The sequence below is a fragment of the Rhipicephalus sanguineus genome, chromosome 8 (genome assembly GCF_013339695.2).
Source record: "Rhipicephalus sanguineus isolate Rsan-2018 chromosome 8, BIME_Rsan_1.4, whole genome shotgun sequence".
Classification (NCBI taxonomy): Eukaryota; Metazoa; Arthropoda; class Arachnida; order Ixodida; family Ixodidae; genus Rhipicephalus; species Rhipicephalus sanguineus.
In genome coordinates, this window is record NC_051183.1 from 66,048,867 (window position 1) to 66,068,308 (window position 19,442).

Genomic DNA, 19,442 nt, shown 5'->3' on the forward strand with positions numbered 1-19,442 from the left:
ATAACGATGCAAAAGCACAAAAGTGCGAATACAGTTGTCACATATAGAAGCTATTCCAGTCATTATAGGTGCGCAAAAAAAAGGAGCAAAGGGAAGTTTGGTCGAAACACGGAGTTAAAACATTTTGGTGATTTTGGCGTTCGCGCATCTTCTTTAGCGGAGTTACGCGCGTTGAATGGTCGAGTGAGAGTTTCTTATTGGCTGAGAAATAAATTCGAGACGCAGTTTTTCTCTGAGTGGTTTGAGAGACGGATTATCTCATAAGTTCAGTTGGAGATTCGAATGCCGAAAATGTATTGTACACGATCCACTAAGCGTGTCTTTGGATTCGTTCACAGTTACATATGTTACGTTGGGTGAATGGCGTTTCGTAGTCAACTTGTGCATGTGTTCACTCGTGAAACGCTTACAGTCGGCCCACATAGGACGAATGGCATTCATTTGCATTTTTTTCGAACCGATAATGTAATATGTTGTTACAAGATGTATTTATTCGCTACGAGTAGCTTGCCCTCGTCAAGCTCAAACTGCACAGCGATCATAGGCTCTCTGGCTAACACGGCAGCTCAATATTCCGCACCCATCAGCGCCGTTATCTTCATCAGTCACTTAGCAATTGTAGTATTATTAGGGTAGTATTGTCAATATTATCATTATCGTTATGACTTGGTGAAGTATTGATACTGTCTATCCTTTACAGGTAATTTGTGACGTCATCAATACTAAAGGTATAATCTGTCTCAATAGTTTCTATCACGCGTCTCGATTTCTGAACGTAGTATTTCGAAACCACTGGTGACTTCTATAGACCATGTACTTCAAGCGCAATACCATCACCGGGCGACAACATCTAGCGTTGATACAATTACATAAAAATAAATAAACATTCGTAAAACAGGCGCGGGATTGTTTTGTATAGCAAGTTTAACAAAGTTTACATCAGCGGTAATAGCATTTCTGCCTTTTCTAGTATACAGCTTATTCGTGATACATTGTGTAGACCGTCGGAGCATTTCCTTGTACAAAAAAACTCTGAACTCTCTCTACGTTGGCATCCACGTCGTGTCCATCGCATCAAGGTTTAAATCGTGTTAAATAAAGCAGAAATTTATTGCATCTGATTGCTGAATCATATGTTCGTTCGCGGTTATGAAACGGCGCAAATACAAACACTAAACATGACGTTGAAGAAATCACGAAGACAAGCGCCGAACTGTCAACTAATCTTTATACATTTCGGCACATATTTTTACACCAAAACGTTGTCACATGCAGCACAAAAAGAACGGAATAAATAAAAATATCAAAGGTATCGGCGTTCCATCTATCACCTTGCTGCAAAAAGAAATTTTGTATTGTAAAATACCAATTTGATATCTTTTTTTTGTTTCCTTTGTTTTTATGCTGTGTGAGACCATGTGGGGGTATAAAAACAAGTTTCGATGTGAATAGCGATTAGTTGAGAGTCCGACGCTTGTCTTGGCGTCTTATTCAACGCCGTTTCTCCCGTTTTTCGGGGTGCCATTTCATGATCATCAACTCATACGAACTCGCCCAACTATCAGTGCATATGTTTGTCGCAAAAATATTGGGTTTGTTATCCGCTAAAAGATATACTTTGCTCATAAGCGCCGAGCGTTAAAAAATGAATGCAAGTGACTCTAATCCTTTAATTATGTTTCTGGTGGAGGCACTCGCACGTCGGCGTTCATCTGCCCTGGTGCATTTCTTAAGTTAAATTTATATTTCGCATGCTGCCGAAGCGGACCTCAGAGCCCTCGTAGCAAGACGCGCGTGGTTCAGATCTGCTCCGACAGGTGCCGCAACAATCACAGCTCCTCACAATCTTTCAATAAAATGAATCAATTAATTTTCATTATTACACTGACAGTTCATTTGTCCTTATCTTAACTGAACATATGCTCCGATATCACATGCATCTCACTTGAACCAGAATCATCAAGTTCTATTTTTAGAAAACTATTTCTGAATCTTGGGTAAACCGGAAGTAGGTGCTCCACCGGAAGTGCTTGAAAGAGAAACATGTGTCGCTGTACTCATGCCACTAAAATAATATTGCCAAGGACACAGCTCCTAACTAGTGCAATTTATACAGTGCCTCTAATATGTGATAACACATAAGCTACTGCCGCAGTTATACTACTATGCCTCAGACAAACACAGATTCACCTTACTTAAATGCATATGCCTATTTTAATGTTCGCGCACTTCACATGAACTTTTATTTCAGATTGCGGCCTATTCACCCCTTCAGGAAGAATTGTTGGTGGTGACCTTGTGCAGAAGAAAGATCAAGTACCCTGGGCTGTAAGTGCACTGTCTGTTAACCTAAGTTCGCAGCCAAAGATAGCTTGCGAAAAATGAAAAGTGCTCGATATTCTCAGATATCAAAGGCATGCAGAGAAAGCAGCTCTCATGGAGAATAGCTCTGAAATAACGGTTGGAGAGTAGACTGACCAGAATGATTTCAAAACTGTTCGTGTAAGCTTTAAGTATATAACTTGTACACGCTTTCTACTCTGAACGCCACTATAATTGAGGACCGAGCGTGGTTAAGGATTTCATGTATAGCCAGAAGAATACATGCGCTATTTAGCACGGGCACTCAAACTGAAACCAAAAGTAACAGGCGTAACACCAAGAGATATGAAAACAGCATAGTGAATAAGACAATAATCAAAGCTAACCGATATCCTAGATGATATTAGGAGAAAAAAAAAATGAAGCAGTGCAGGTCCCCTCATGAGAAGGACGGAACACGGATGATCTGTGTAAACGAAGAAAATGATCCTAAGAAATGGGATGTAGAACCAAGGACATCATATGCTTAGGTGGAGCTACGAAACTGAGAAATCTGAAGGCACCAAACGGAATCCGCTCGCACAGGACATGTTGGGTTGAAGGTCATTGTGAGAGGCGTCCGTCCTAGAGAGGGCATAAAATAGGCTAATGTGATGACGATGGTAATGATTTAGGCTTCAACTGAATGGGAGGCAGTGGGAGACATTGTCGCTCTGTACGGCCCCTGAAGACCAACTCGTGGACGTCCATCAGGCCGAGGATGCCGCCCGAGCCTGAGGGCTTCTGGCCTCCATCTAGGCTGGGTTGGGCCCCCCCACCAATCCGCCGGCAATCAAAATAAAAGTTATCTCCCTCTCAACTGCCAGCGATTGAACAGAATCGCACAAAGAAATATGCATAGGAACGATCTGCTGCTTGACAGCAATTTCATTCATCATGCAGGAATCCCCTGATATTTTGGCCGGAATTGCTCAGAACATCGTGGAAGTGCGATAGTAAAGTAGTTTTTCATTAATTAGTCTTGCTACAGGCTCTTATTCGAATACTTCAGCGCAATTATCAAACAGAGCATTTGCAACGGTAGGCTAAGGTTTCTACGAAAGAGAGTCCGTGCAGGACTCAATTGCTGCATTTGACCCTGCAGTGCTAGCAGTCCACAACCGCTTCTTGACACGGCACGTTTAGTGCTGTAGTCTTGTGCATTTGGATCATTGAAATTGAGGAAACTAGAAAGGAAGTCCAGGAGATCGTAACGCTCAAATGCTTCTATCAGATGCTTAAGACTGCTATTACGCTGCACACATTTTCAACGAACAGGAACCAGTGTTCAGAAAGCCGCTGATAAAGTCATGGATGCTTCTGTACTTTGGTTTTTTTATCTTGATTTCTTAATATAGTTGGACGTGCCGGTGCAATATTTGAATGTTATGAGAAAAATACACATCCATATGAGGTCTTTTCCATTTTACCTATATACATTCACAGTATCTTATCTCTATCTGCAAAGCTACATCCTGGTCAAGATTTAGTTCTCTAGCCATCAGTGTTGAGAAATTGCGTTTAACAAGTCATGGTATCAAAATATAAAGTGAAAAACTGGCACGACTGCCAAAATTTTCAGTTTTGTTTCCTGTAGATAGAAAAAACACGGAAGCCTGCACCCATCACGTCGCAGCTTGCTACAACAAAACTACAATTAGTTTCACATGTACGTAACAGCGAGCAAATTCAAAGATATCATGTACAGGCAAGCTGCGTAATTGCTGATGTTTGCATTGGAGGCAGAGTGCTGCTGACTTGACTGCGTTTTTTTTATTTCATTATTTTCAGGTGCAGCTAAGCTTGCCTTACATATACAACGCGACTCACAATAGCAGCAAGTCCTGCGGAGGAAGCATTATTTCAGCTCACTTTGTACTAACTGCAAGCCACTGCATCTCACTTGAGTAAGTATTTTTTGTTTTTTGTCTAAGTCATTGCTGGTGTTGATTTGTACATGTCATATTTTAAAGGTGTTATTACTCCACAGCGTTATCTATCTTCACAATCGAAATATTGTCTAAAACGCATGCGTGACGTAGTTAGTTCACTGGCTTGAATTCATAAAGAGAAAATCCTACGTACCTTTACTGCAAGCAACCAACAACAGCATAACACCTAAAAATGCAAACGATGCAGCATGAGAAATTTGTCTTTCGAATGTCTTCGTATTATGTCAAGGAGTCTATATTTTTAAAACAATGTTATTGCTTTATAAGTTCAGCCAAGGCCACTTTGACCTTAACTTATGTGCCAGTTACTGTATTGAACTGTACAGCCATGGACTATTATCTAGCACATATTTGCCAATATCGGGAGTGTTTAATGTTTGCCCTGATTATGACACATGTGCAGTGTGCTCTCATATTTTATGTACTGTTTCGCGGGTAGGCAAATAATGTTCGTCTTAAAAGGCATTTAGAAAACTCGAAATTGCTGACAATCATGGTGTAGCGCAAAGACACATAACGAAGACACAGGAACGCGCAGCACAGGCGCTACTTACAACTTTAATGGAAAATTGATCAGAAACAATATATGCTACTCCAAACTGCACTTGCCTTTCGCTGAATTCATATGCAATGAGAAAAAACAAAAAAAGCAAATTCCACTTAGCATAAGTACAGTAAAAACACACCCAAAAGACCATAAGAACTGTACTTATAGTTTTTAATATTAACCATACCTACAGGAAGACCGCAAAACGTAATTTCAATTGTCTAAGGTAATTGTCTCAAGAAAACGTAATATCAATTGTGTAAACACAATCCTAATGTTTGCCTACATTGGCTTTGTGTTTCACTTGAATAGCAAGAAATCTAATAACAAATTTGATTTTTTCTGAAATTTTAGAGGGATCAACCTTCACGAATCTAAGGTTTTCTACAATAGTACTGAAAAACACGGGGGTCCAACAGTTGGCATTGCGGCCTTAATCAGATACCCTCTTTTTATCCCTGGGGCATTTGCTCATGACATTGCTTTAGCAAAGGTGAGTTCAGTCATACATTTCAGCACTATTGCATGTTAAATTACAAAAAATTATATTTCATAAAATAGTCGCGTAACAGGTCTTTTGATATACGTTCGTTGTTAAGAACGAGCTTAAGATTTTCTTATCAAACGTTTGGCTTACTGAAAGTCATGGCAGTCATATCCAATGTAGGCATATTGTGGCACTCAAAATCGGGGTTGCTTTTCTTTCACGATTAAATACAAAGTATCTTGTCCATGAGGTTCCAACGAAGTTCCTCTATCTTATCACTATAAACGCCAAAAGACAATATCGTGCGTAAGCAAAACCATCCCTGCCGTGTAATAAAGATTAATATTCAAGCCCAACACGGAAAGCAAAGAATCATAAGTAAGGAAACATGACTACAGGGCTTTCATAATTCTTAACCAAAAGATGTAAACAGTACACAATGTCAAGGAAAATACACTATCATTGACATGCTACGTAAAGTGCCTGCCATAGCCAGGACACGAGATTATAGGCCTAGTTTTTTGGCTATAGCTGGGTTAGAGGATAGTAACTGCTATTTTAACTTGGGTGTAGCAACAATGATGCAAAAGAAGCGGTAAAACGTGCAACTTGGCGCCGCTAGAAGCCATACAAAACTACTATGTTAGGAATTAGGCATAGCGGCAGTTCCTATGCTGTCCATTATCTTGGGAACCTCTGTTCTACATCTGTGCCCTTAAAGTATTAGCCAAGACCACTTGCGGCAATACTAGTATACGCATGTCAAAATTGCTTCAAAGCGGCTTCGAACTCCCAGCTAGCAGGCCAACTACTGGCCGGCAGTGGTCGGCAATTTTGCAGTATTCGTTTTCTTCTGGCACTATGCGCCACGTGATCCGACACTTGGCTCGCGTGTTGCCGCGGATGACGGTGGCAGGAGTCCAACTGTAGTACTATCATGACTACCACAATCAAGCTGATAATTCTTATCAACCGCAACTGTCATATAGCTTGTGGACTCAGCAGCAGGCAACTCGTAAACGCATGAGACGCATATACTAAGCTTGTTAACACGTCTGAAGTTATTACCTAAAATTGCTGCGTGCTTTCTTTCAGACGATCGAACCGATTTCGTTCGACAGATTTGTAAGGCCAGTTTGCTTACCACGGAAACGAAGCAAGCTTGATGGAAAAAAAGCAGTAGTATCAGGTTGGGGCAGAGTGTCCGCAGGTGAGTGTACGCGCCTAACTGCACTATTGTCTTTACCTTCCTGCTTCTCCATCACTGGACAGTGTATACTTTCCCGCTTTATGCACCGTCCTACAATGATGACGGCACCCCTAGCGTCAAAACGTTGCATTGTCCACGTACAAACATGGGCAGAAGAGAGTAAGTCAATACCGATGCTGATGTTCAACTGGAAGGGCGCAGTACGGCGGTAAAGGAAGACGACAAAACTTATCTGACAATGCATAACTGTGGTATTGCCACCTGTCAACCAGCCACACTTAAGGTTCTATGCATTGCATGACACAATAAAGAACGCCAGATGGCTAAAATTTCCGGAGGCCTCCACTACAGCGTCTCTTATAATTATCTCGTGGATATGGGACGTAAAACCCCCGATAATACTATTATGTATTGGACGGTGAGCCCGGCAGCTCATCATGTACAGTTTGTTTACGTTGCAGGGAGTGTAAATGTACAATAAATTCGATGAGTGAACAGTGCTGCGCAAGCACAGGAATGAAAAAGTGAACGTGCCTAAATGCTTTCTACAAATTAATTTCTCGCGTAGAACCCCCAAATCTTTCTGGTTGAGAGGTGATGCTACACTGCCGGTGCGTGCACAGATAGGTTTTTGTGTCTTTCGTTGTTGAAAGTCGTTTCTGGTTGAAAGTCAGCGCTGTGTGGTGTTTTCTTCGTCAGTCCTTGTCTTTTGAGCTGTTCTTATTTTCAATTTTCTATCTCGATTTTCTTTCACGCTTCGACGTAGAAATCAATCCCACAGATCTACTGCACCAAATGCGTAGCAAAAAGCGGTTCTTATTTCTGGTCTCTCTGCGCTTTAAACACAACTGCGTGTATGTTGTCAAAACACCGGTGTGTGATAAGAACGTCTCCATGGGAACAACGTGCTCAGATCTTCGGTTAACAAGAGTGCTCTTGTACATTTGTAAGTGTAGTGATGAAGTGCCGTAGTAGTGCTACTACAATGACATATGTCATTCATGGGTGTAACCTTAACGGACGAGATGGGAGTAGAGTGGGTCAGTGAACAGATTGGTGTTAAACACAGCTTAGTCGAAATCAAGAAGAAGAAATGGACATCGGCAGGCCATGTAGCGCGTAGGCAAGATATTCGCTGGTCATTAAGAGTAACTGAGCGAATTCCAAAGGAAGTGACGGGAACAGCTCGTGTAATACACAAGGACGAAGAACTGACGAAGACTAGCGCTGACTTTCAACTGAAATTTATTAACACAAACACGGAAAAACGAGAAAAAGTAGGCACACGCGTTCACCGCTCATTTTAATTGCGCATGACGGCAGACATGGAGAGGGAACCAAGAAACAAAAATAATTAATAAGCAAAAACCACAAAACCGCGAAAAGACGTCGGGAAAAGCAACCGGAGTATGTCTAGGTTATGATGTGATCGGGGGTCTGCCCATAGGACCGGGGAGCAGCCTGGCCTCAGGGGGAAGTCGGGTTCAGGAGCCGGAGTTGATAACAGTAACGTTTATTTTACATGTCGTTTTGGTAGCGTGCCGTAGCGTCGTCTAGCGACGCTGCGTCGCGTCGACGTAGCCTCGACGTGGCCTGTCGAAGCCTTGTCGTAGCATAGCATGCTTGGAGCGTCTCGACGCTCGCGTTATAACGCCTGGGCCTTCCCAGGATTCCCTGCTGGAGGAAACAATCAAGTCCAAGACAGTCCAATCAAAGATGTTGTCTTCATCTCCGCCCACTAAGTAAGCACCGCCTCCTTCGCACTCCGGGAAAGAGAGAAGCGGTGCACCTGGACGACGGACGGTCCCGGGAGACAAACAAAAACATAATAAAGCACTCTACACACAAGGAACAGTTCCCGGCGTGGCACATTCCCGAAAACAGGCTGCGTTGTCAGGTGTGCCGTCAGGTGCAGTCGTTCCCTGACCTGATAGCGCCGTCGGTGCAGCTGACGGCCAGCTCCCAGTCAGGTCACAAAGCCACAAAGGAACCATACACAATGAACGAGTCACTGCAGCGTACATTCCTGGCGACGGGCCGTGATGTCAGGTGTGTTGACAGCTGCAAACCTCTCCTTGCCTCGATGCGTTGCCGGTGCAGGTGTCGGCCAGCCGCCGGCAGGGTCCCAAAGTCGCATCTCCCAGAAGTCGCATCTCGCATTGTTCGGCGCATCTCGCAGCAATGCACAAACGACTGCCTCCTCCGAGCAGCCCGGACTGCAAATAGTTCATCTTCAGGCCATAAAGGCGTCAAAGTCAGCCAAGCGTGTCCAAGGCGATTGAAGAGCGAACTGACGGCCTTGAAGGGCTCGGGACACTACGGCAGGGTCGTCGCCTCATCTGGTGCATTTCGGGGAACGTTGAGGTCGAAGAAAGCAGGGCTGACGCCGCCATACCATTCTGACGATCCAGCGGCGCCAAGCCGTGAAGTCCGATCATAACAGTTATCTGACCGGAAGAACATAGGTAATCTATTTGTTTGTCAGTGAGGGCGATTGAAGGTTTGCTGATGCAATTGCCTTTAGCGATAGCTGCAGCTTCAAAGATTATGCGCGTGCTATCCTGACGATGCCTAGCTAAAATCTGTGTATTATGAAATGCTGGAGCGCACCCGCATTGTGAACAGTGCATTGCAAGAAAACCTTGTGTCCCTCTGCGTACCTTTTGGTTACGCTCCTGCAAACGTACATTAAGGCACCTGCCCGTCTGGTCGATATAAGTCTGTCCGCATGAGAGTATATTACACGTGCTGTTCACGTCACTATGGAATACCAACTAGCCCGGTCACACACCTTGCTCCAAGGGAAGGCAAGCGCGCGAGGGGGAGGCAGGAAGTTAGGAGAGCAGATGAGATTAAGAAATTTGCGGGTGTAACGTGGCCGCTGCAAGCACAGGACCGCGTTGATTCGCGGAACATGCGAGAGGCCTTTGCCCTGCAGTGGGCACAGTCAGGCTGACGACGATGATGATGATGATGCTGATGATGAATGACATATATTTATGCCATGTATCCCCCAAAAGAAGACATTTTACATCCGCATTTTTTTATCTCAACAGACAGCAAGATCAGCTCGGGTTTGGTTCAAGCTACGCAGACAATACTTCCCTTCAAGCGTTGCGGGAAGAGCTTGTCCGAAGTGGATCCACACCGTGCTCTAACATGGCGAGTCGCTTTGTGCGCTCGCGAAAAAGGAAAAGGAATATGCATGGTGAGCATTTCCTTGATATTTTCTCAAAACATACGGCCAACAATGCGGTTCTTTTTCAAAGCGGCCTTAACTAGAAACATCAAGTCACTTAGTTGTTAAAAACACTATCTTAGCACTTTTACTTAGTCAATTACCGCTAATCGTTTGATTAATAAGAGACAACGAAAGCTCAATTTTTAATTTACTGAAATATTTTTCTGATATTCCGGAGTTCACGTATGATGTGACGTCGCGGATCTGAAACTATGTTTTATTGCGATAGCAATTATATGGACAGTCTCGGCCGGATTTTGCTGTCGCCGTCGCCGCCGTCATGCACCTTATATGTGTAAGTATATATATATATATATATATATATATATATATATATATATATATATATATATATATATATATATATATATATATATATATATTTATTTATTTATATATATATATATAAGCCCCAAAGAAAAATACTTCCGAAGCGCGGAATCGAACCAGGGACGGACCTCTTGCTCCGCAGCGAGTGGCGCTAACCACGTAGCTAACGGCGAGCGTTATCTACACACCCTTTACCGCTGGACGGACTCAGAGACGGCAGGCGATAATAAGCGTTTCTTCATTACCAGCGAGATGGCGCTAGGAGCGCGATGGGTGCATTTAAATGTCGTCGGCGAGCTCGCTCGCTTCTTATATTTGCACAGGGAGACCCTTGCCCTTCCGCTGTCTGCTCGCGCGGTTTTCTCGTGGTGAGGGGAAGAGGAATGTTTCAAGCTTTCACCGTGATGTCCGCGCTCATGTTACGGAGCGTACGAAAGTCACTCGAGCTCAAGGGACGCCGCTAAACGAACAAACAGAAGATGAGCGCGAAATATCAAGTGTCACAGCTCGACACTTGAAGCACGCTAGTTTCCTTCGCTGCTTCGGCCGCCTTTGCAACAGGAGTGCTGTTCAAACTGAGAGTATCCATTGGCGAGTATCCATCGCATTCATTGCTTCGCCCTTGCGGCGAAACTGTGACTTTTTTTAAATAACGCCCATTCTTGCCCTGTACATGTTTTTAAGCCCGATCTGAATGTCCCACAGAAAGCAACGTAGTCTATTTTAAGAAAAAAAATTAGGAATTTCCCCAGCGCCCACCGACAATATACATATGACATCATGGTGATCTCGGGCAAGATGTTCAATAAGGCGCAGCCATCTGTCCTGTATTTTGGGCCATGTGCGACTTACCAAGCACTCACGGTAATATTGGTAAATTTAGTATTGCACAAGTGTTGTGTGGCAATGCTGTTGTACTAATTTACATTTTCCTGCCCTAATTAGGGTAGAATATCCGAGCAATTGGAATGGCGTAGTGTGTAACAGTTTCTGAAGCTTTTGTTTACGTCGAAGCCATTTTTAGAGGCGAAAGCATCTTATGCTCGGGACAGCGTCCGTTCTGCGGCGTCCGCACGTATACTGCGCATGCGCCAACTCCCCTCCCTCTCCTCGCGTGAGCGTGAGGAGGTGTAGTGGAGGAGGTGGCGTGAGCGCTGCCTCCGCTTCTTTCCTCCTCTCCCGTTTCTCTATCTCCGCCACAGCTGTGCGCTCGTATATAATGCGGCACGCGCTCGCTCCCGTTGCACTCTCCTTCGCAACGGCGCTATGGACGCTTGCGAAGTTGAACGTAAACGGCAACGCCGGCAAGCGAATCTCGAAGCTGCGAGGCTGCGAAAGGGCGCGTTCGCTATGCTTCCGTCATTCTCTCTCTGTGCAACGGTGTGCGGAACGCCACCGTTGGCGTTAGTTGCGGCGCGTGTTGTGGCGGTAGCGCTACCGCCGCGGACCAGGGGAAGGCTCGGGAAGCCGAACGTAAACTCGAGCGTCGGCAAGCGGTAATTCCAACGCCTCGACAACCACCGTCTCATAAGTCACACAAGAGACACGGAAACACCATGCGCACCCCCCGCGATGCTTTCGCATCCCACCATGGTTGCCCGTAGGGGGGATATGATGTGTTACTTCTGATTGGCCGTAGAAAATTATGTAGAGTAACGATTTCTTTTTAATTTTACAAAGCAATTTCGTATACACTTACACAAATCATCATACTAGATTTTACCTGTATACACCTGACAGAACTCATGTTCAAATATTCGCTATTTGTCTTCGGATATCTAGCTTCAAGCACTTTAGATGCCACGACATGACAGAAAGAAAATCTCAATCTATTATCCCCCGGGGCCGGTAATGCTTCCCTATTGCGCGAGGACCAGGTCCGGCATACCACTCTGCAAGTTTTCATAGTAGTTCATGAAGATGTGTTGCTTTATTTTTTCCTCGTTGATTACAAGCGCTTGTTTTGCTAGAATGTTATCAAGCACACGAACAGCCAATAATGCCTCTTCCATTATAAAAATTTATCAACACGAGGTGGCCGTACACCAGACTCAGATAGCAAGAAAATGGATCGGTTTGGTTGGAAAGACGTTCACTTTCCTGCGAAGGCCCACAGCTAAGCGCATTCGATTGCAGCGTCGATCAGCGGTGTTCACTTGTACACCACCGTAATACCTGTTAAACAATGATGGTTCAAATATTCTGCCATTATTGAGACGAAAGCCTTCGATGCCTCATCAAACGCGAAAATTGACCGTCGGCGCCAACACTAGCGATGCAAAAGACCGCCGTGACGCGATGACCTTAGCATATGACGTCACCATAGCGTCACAGATCGACAAAATATGTTACGTCGTTTTGACGACACATCACGTGACGTCCCATGATGATGTCATCACACGATGACGTCACCACATGACGTCGCCGCCTCATCAAAGCCGGCCGATCTCGGAGGCAGTGCAATATCAGGTGTGGTGTAGAAAGCTTGCAATGCCTCAGATCTTGGAGGCGGTTACGAAACCACATTAGGTGCAGAAAGGTTTCAGAAGTGGGCAGGCGAGTATCAATACGTCGACTGATAAAGAAGACGGCTTTCGCCTTCGAGTCGCCTTAGGCGAATGCGTATGGACCTTGTGAGTTTTGAAATCTAAGGTTGTGTTTTGCTTTCTAGATACCTTTGCACAGTACAATTTCGTTCTCCGTAAGTGAAGGCTGTCTGTTTTACAGGGAGATTCCGGAGGGCCACTCACCATTATCACTGAAGGCCACAAGGCTGTTCAAGTTGGCGTTGTCTCTTTCGCCTTCGGCTGCGCTCACCAAACGAACGCTGATTTCTACACGCGTGTGTCGACGTACGTCCCTTGGATAAGGGAGCAGCTGGCGGCACCCGATAAGTAACAAATAGATTGCGCACGCTGACCTGGAAATAGAAAGGGATTATCGCATTAAAATCATTTACAATGAGAAGAAATTTGCGCAAGACATTTGTTAATTGTTTGCCTAAAACTTTACGGCCTTTTTTTTACTAAGTTACCCAACTCTATAGCTGGATGTGTATCTGTGCTTGACGCTAAAGTGCCTGAGAACTGAGGCATCGAATTTCTGCGTACGACACAAGGTAAGTGTATGAAAGCGTTTATATTGTGACGTGGTCGTGGCGTCGACGAAGGCAGCAGTCGACGTGTCCAAGATGAAACTCTTTATTTGGCCGACCTTCTGGCCGGGAATCGGAAACTCAAGCTACAGCAAGCAATGCGCACTGTACACTGATAGCGGCGAACAGCGCGTCAGCCTTCGATAATCTGGTCATCGCTGGGACGCGCCGTCTTTTACACATCACGCATCGAACTTTCCAGCCTGATCACATGGTGGACGCGCAAGCTCTGTAATAATCTTGACTATTCGCGTCCTGAGCGGAATCTTAACAAAATGATCTATTAAAATCGCGAAGCTTCTCAAGTACTGCGGCGTGGTCTGGGCCGGGCGTTGCTAACCGTCTCTGTGGGTGGTCAAACCCGAATACATCAAAAATAGACACTCGCGGCAATATGAAGCCGACAGTGGCGCATCGCATCGCCTTTCTGCAAACAGTGTTAATGCGCGAGGAACACGCGTCGCATGAAAGTGCCAAGTGAGGGCACAGGGATCAGAGTCGACATACGCGGAGTACCCAGAAGCAGATGTTTCGCAATGGAAGTGTTGGTACAGGGGATACGCTACAGGAAAAAGGTTACACTACCTCTCTGCAATGTCGATACACAACAGGAAAAGCTTACAACGGAAGAGGTTACACAACTTATCTGCACACTCGATACCCTACAGGAATATCTTACACCGGATATTGAACCTGGTGCACCCGTACTTCCCTCATGCGTGACCATGCGGCGCTACCGTCCGTTATGTGGGCTCCCTAGGAGGAGTTAATGCGCTACAAGTAGACGACATCGCACCGCCTTTCCTGAAAGCGCTTGGAAATTTGATGCACTAATGACGCATTTACGCAAGCAAGGCTTATATATAGACTGGCACACAAGGACGTCAGCGGTCGTCATTGTGTCCTCTCTCGTATGTGTTCCTACAGTGACACGTTCTTACCAACAAGCTTTCGGAGATTCCCTTTAAGTCTTAGAAGTGGTAGCCGAACGGAGTGGTAGCCTTATAAAACACGGCGGTTCATGAGTCGTTTATCAAGTTGTTGTGAGGTTCATTCTAAAAGACAGGGCATGCACACACGGACACAAGGTGGAAGCCAGGACACCACGAACGCCGATTAACAACTGCGAAAGGCGGAAAAGAAAGAAGGCACGAAAACTTATCTGCGCATGCCCAGGCAATTAGCGAGCCTAGCAATCCGGCTTTGTCGTTTTGAATGATTACTTACCAACTAGCTTAGCTCTCAGTTATTCTAAGCTTCATTTCTAGAGGTTTATGGTTCTTAGTGCAATCTATACGAATTGGGGACACTTTCCGCAAAAGCATGAGTAAACTGGAAATGATATTCGCTAAAGAAAGCGATAACATCATTTGTGTCATTATTGGCACAAAACATAATTTCTTTCTCGTTTTTTAGTGGTTTGTAACTATTAATATTAACAAGTGCCGGGGTGTTACGTGCGAAAACCATGATATGATGATGCAGCACGGCATAGTGAGGGACAGCGGCTTACATTCGACAACCTGGGTTTCTTTAAGGCGCGCTTTAATCGAAGTACACGGGTGTTCTTACATTTCGTTTCCATCGAAATGCGGCGGCTGTGAGCGCGATTCGAACCCGCACACTCGATCTTAGCAGCGTGACACCTCACTTGCTAATCTACCACGGTGGGTCGCTATTGTTATCGTAGTTTCTTATGTTTGCAAATGGATGGCATTGTATTGCGATAGCAACTATATGGACAGTCTCGGCTGATTTTCGCCGTCGCCGTCGCCGCCGTCATGCGCCGTACATATATATATATATATAAATAGAACAGCCACAAAGAAAAATCATTCAGAAATAGTTTCCGACACGCGGAATCGAACGGCCGACATCTCGCTTCGAAACGCGCGGCGTTAGACGGCTAAGCCACGGAGAGTAGCGTCTTTCAGCATGCTAACGGCGAGCCCTTTACATACACCACTTACTTCAGCGTCCTTTCTTACTCACCAGCGAGATGGCGCGATGTGCGCGCTGGGCGCTGGGCGCGCTTTAAAGGTCGTCGCCCCGCTACTGCGAACGCCGAGGCTCTTCGCCCTGCAGGGCGTGGCCGCCTTCGTGCGCTTATCTCAAGGACAGAAGGGGCGGGTGAGGGGGTGGAGCGGGGGGTTGTATATCTTGTGCTTTCCCCGCGATGTCCGCGCTGAAGTCACAGAGCGTACGAAGGTCACTTCGCTCGCATCAGCGGCCGCGCTTGCGAAAGGAGCGCGCTGTGCAAACAGAAATAAGTAACAACGGCGACATTTAGTTCGCGCTCGTCCTGTGTGTACCTGTTCGTTCGTTTCGTGCGTCCTGCTTTATGTTTGAGCACTGCGCTTCAAGTGTCGAGCTGTGACGCATGATATTTCGCGCTCGTCCTGTGTGCGTTCTTTTCGTGCGTCCTTTGGACTCAAGCGACGCGCTGGCGATTTCGAGCTGCTTTCCGTTCTTCGCCTTACATTCCAATTTGTTGCTATCGCATTCAGTGCTTCGCTGTTGCGGAGAAACTGACTTCTTTAAACATATCGCGTTTCGATAAGATTCTGCTATCCATCACCTGCGCGTTGAAATTTCGTGGTGCTCCCCAGTGTGCGGATGTTGAGTTAGAGCAAACGCAATTCGTGTTATTGGTGAAAATTTTAGTAAACGGTCTGACAGTATTCGCTGAAAACCATGGAACAAGAATTGCGCAAACGATAGAGTCGGCACCAGTTGTGGCAATGAAAGAAAATATGCATCGTAACCATAGGTCGGCAAACTCACTCATGAGTCGACTCACTCAGACTCATATCGAGACGCGAGTCTGAGTCTGAGTGAGTCCGGGTGAGTAAAGTTTTTGTGAGTCTGAGTCCGAGTGAGTTCGGTTGGGAAAACTTTTGGTGAGTCTGAGTCCGAGTGAGTCCGGTTGAGGAAAATTTTGGTGAGTCTGAGTCCGAGTGAGCCCTAAGGGCAAAATATAATAGCCTTATGTCGGCTCACATTTATACTGACGTGTAGTCCCGCATACGTCAACGCGCTACCGTTCATACGTCAGCTCAATATATATTGATCAGAGGCGTGAGATGAGGAGGGAGAGGGGGAGGAGGTCCCTTGACCACCCCCCGCAAACTTATTCATGGGAAGTTACTGATAAAAATATCTCGTGTGAGTCATCTCTTTCAATAAAACGGTCCTTATTGAACTACAAAGTCAGATAACTCGTACTTGAAGGTACGAGATCAAACGCTGCTAAGTAGCGTACCGATTATGCGAGATATTGGCGTTAAAGAGCATTGATATTATGGTAGAAAAAGGCTAATTATAGGCTATAGCGGACTCATGAGTCGACTCACTCAGACTCACTCAGACTCAGATCTAGCCGTGAGTCTGAGTCTGAGTGAGTTCGAGTGAATTATATTTTGGTGAGTCTGAGTCCGAGCGAGTCCGGTTCAGAAAAATTATAGTGAGTCTGAGTCCGAGTGAGTCCGGATGAGGAAAAGTTTGGTGAGTCTGAGTCCGAGTGAGCTCTAAGGGTAAGATATGTTTCGTGAATGAGTCTGAGTGAGCTCCACATTTTTTGCCGACCTATGATCGTAACTACTATGTTCACCCAGAAAACTTAAGCATAAGATAGTCACAATACACGATCAACGTAGCGATTCACAACAAGACTCAATATAGGAGTGACTAGAGAGCATTCAGTAACTTAATGTAACGAAACTATAGAACAAAAGTTTCAGAGGTCGACGCTCCTTTAACATATCTCTATCGCCTTTTTAAAAAAAAATTTTCTTTAACAGCCAGGTGCGAATGATCTAGATTTATATTTTGGATCCACTATATTCCGGTGGATGCAGTCAACTGCACAATTTTCGCGAAAGAAAAAACGTATGTTTGGATCAGCTCAATGCACAGCATATTACGCCCCTCTTAGGATTGCTGGAAAGGTTCACGCGAGCAAAACTTGACGCGAGCATAGCCAATCTCGGGTTGCGCAAATTTGCTTACCAACGTTGGTGGCTGTGCGTTATGAAATCTTTTAGGGTAGAGAGACAGCGCAATCAATCAACCAATTAATTATTAATTAATTAATTATTGCGAGTCAGTCAGTTAAGCAATCAATCCATACTCACAGAGGTCTTTGCATACTTGTACAACAAATCGTTTTCTTGCATGCAAAGTGATTTGTTCACTTTTGGGGCCGTACGCATCATCCCTTAGGTCACAGAAGTCGGACGAAAACCGCTGACGCCGACGCTTATATGGCGCTTTTAGGCTGCCTCACTTTTCAAATAACCGGTTCACTCACAACGCAGCATGCCGTGGAAACATCGCCACAAGAGTGCGGAACATTCGGACCACCGAGATGCAGATAACACTCGGAGGAGCAAAACACGAAAACATTTGTTGTGGCCGTATCACGGAAGACTAAAATTACAAGCGCACATTTTATGAAGTGCGGTGAACGCCCACTTTTTTCAAGGGGTCTTATTAAAAACGCAAAATTTTGAAATGCATAGTAAAATGACATAGTCTATTCTCCGCTCTGTACAGTTGTTCTATAGATATGCAAATGAGAAAAACCTTCATTTTCATCAAAATAGCGCTTGTCGTATTCTTTTATACAAATTATTTTGTTTTTCCTAAATGGTCTTTGCCACCTTCCCCTTTTAGTGATGTCACTCGCAATTTTTTTTCTGCAGCGTGTTTCGCCGAACGCTTCGAGACCATGTCATTTGAACTTGATGACGCCTTAAAAAAAAAAGACTCGCTTGAAGTTCAGTGCTACCCCTGTGAGAAGGGGACACTTTCGGTGGAAGGAGTGTGACCGCGTATCCAGAAACAAAAACAAAAAAGCGTTGAGGTCATGTTTATCGTGATGGCACAACTTCTTCTATTTCTTTCTGTTTTGCCGGATTGAAGTTACGCTGGTACATATTAACAACCTTTATTTCAACACGGGTCTGCTATTGTCACGCCATTTCAACTTTAAAACTTCTCTCGATGTGCGATTCATGCTGCGTCGCCTTTCTAGATTCAAAGCTCTATAGGCTTTATGCAAAATATCCTGACATCTGCGGCTGCCGTGTGCACTTGTACCACGTTCAGTGTTAAGCGCGGTCGTCATGCGGACGTACGCAACGGATGAATATAGTGAGCCAGATTATAACAACCCCAATGGCGGAGTATTACGTTTTCCCGGCCTGCACAGGTAAAGAAAATGAGAATGCTGAAAAAAAAATCAGGATCCCTTCCCTCATCGGGAAAATGGGAGCAAGTGGCGTACGCGTGCCTGACCTGCTGCTTTTCTTTCTCTCTGTCTTTCTTCCTTTCATTATTTCTTTCTTTCGTTTTATCATTGCTTCTTTCTTTGTATTCCCGTCGGAGGCGAAACTGCTTTCATTGGTTGCGGCCGTGGCACGAGGGCGCGCCTACGCAGTTGGCGTCATGCCCAATGGCTCGAATATATTTTTCCGGATTTTCGAATGCGAATTTTCGAATGTGTATTTCTGCGACAATGTTTCATCTTCGTGACACCCAGCTATGCGTATTTTGTTCAGCATAATGTACCGTGGGTCCGCCTCCTTGCTGCAGTGGTTACGGTGCTAGGGTGCTGACGTGAAGGTCGCGGGTTCGATGCCAGTGACGACGGTCGCATTTCAATGGAAGCGAAATGCTAGAAGCGCGTGTGGTTAGATTTAGGCACACGTTAAAGCACACCAGATGGTCTAAATTTCCGAAGCCCTCCACTACGGCGTGCATCATAATCATACCGTGGTTTTGGCACGTAAAAACCCAGAGAATATCATTATTAACGCGATAGCGTTAAAGAGCTCGTTACGCAGAAATTCCGGTGTCGGCGTCGGCGTCGCTGGTTGTGAGCGAAAAATCACCATCTTGTCCGTGACCGAAAAAATTAATAATCTTACGTTCGAGTGAGAATCGAACCCAAGCCGTAGGCATGAAAAGCAGGTGTTCTACGACAGAGCCACTTCATTTTTGTTTTCTTATGACCGGTTTATAAACATTGCTTGGAAATGCATTGAAATTAACTGTAATGCTTCAGAAACATACACATCCTGTGTACAGGTGTCACAGTACGAGTTGTAATATCGCAGTAAAACGGGGTACAAGCGTATATTGCCACAGAGTGTCACAC

The 19,442-nt window shown here is 45.0% G+C and overlaps 1 protein-coding gene across 1 annotated transcript; it reads left to right on the forward strand.

The window, feature by feature from the left end:
* The first annotated feature begins 344 nt into the window (after positions 1-344).
* LOC119403284 (trypsin-1-like) lies at positions 345-13,088 on the forward strand. Its single transcript, XM_037670231.1, has 8 exons — positions 345-356; positions 701-728; positions 2,252-2,328; positions 4,153-4,268; positions 5,215-5,353; positions 6,443-6,557; positions 9,614-9,765; positions 12,856-13,088. The coding sequence occupies exons 1-8, from the start codon at positions 345-347 to the stop codon at positions 13,024-13,026; spliced, it is 810 nt and encodes a 269-aa protein (XP_037526159.1). The 3' UTR covers positions 13,027-13,088.
* Positions 13,089-19,442: the final 6,354 nt, after the last annotated feature.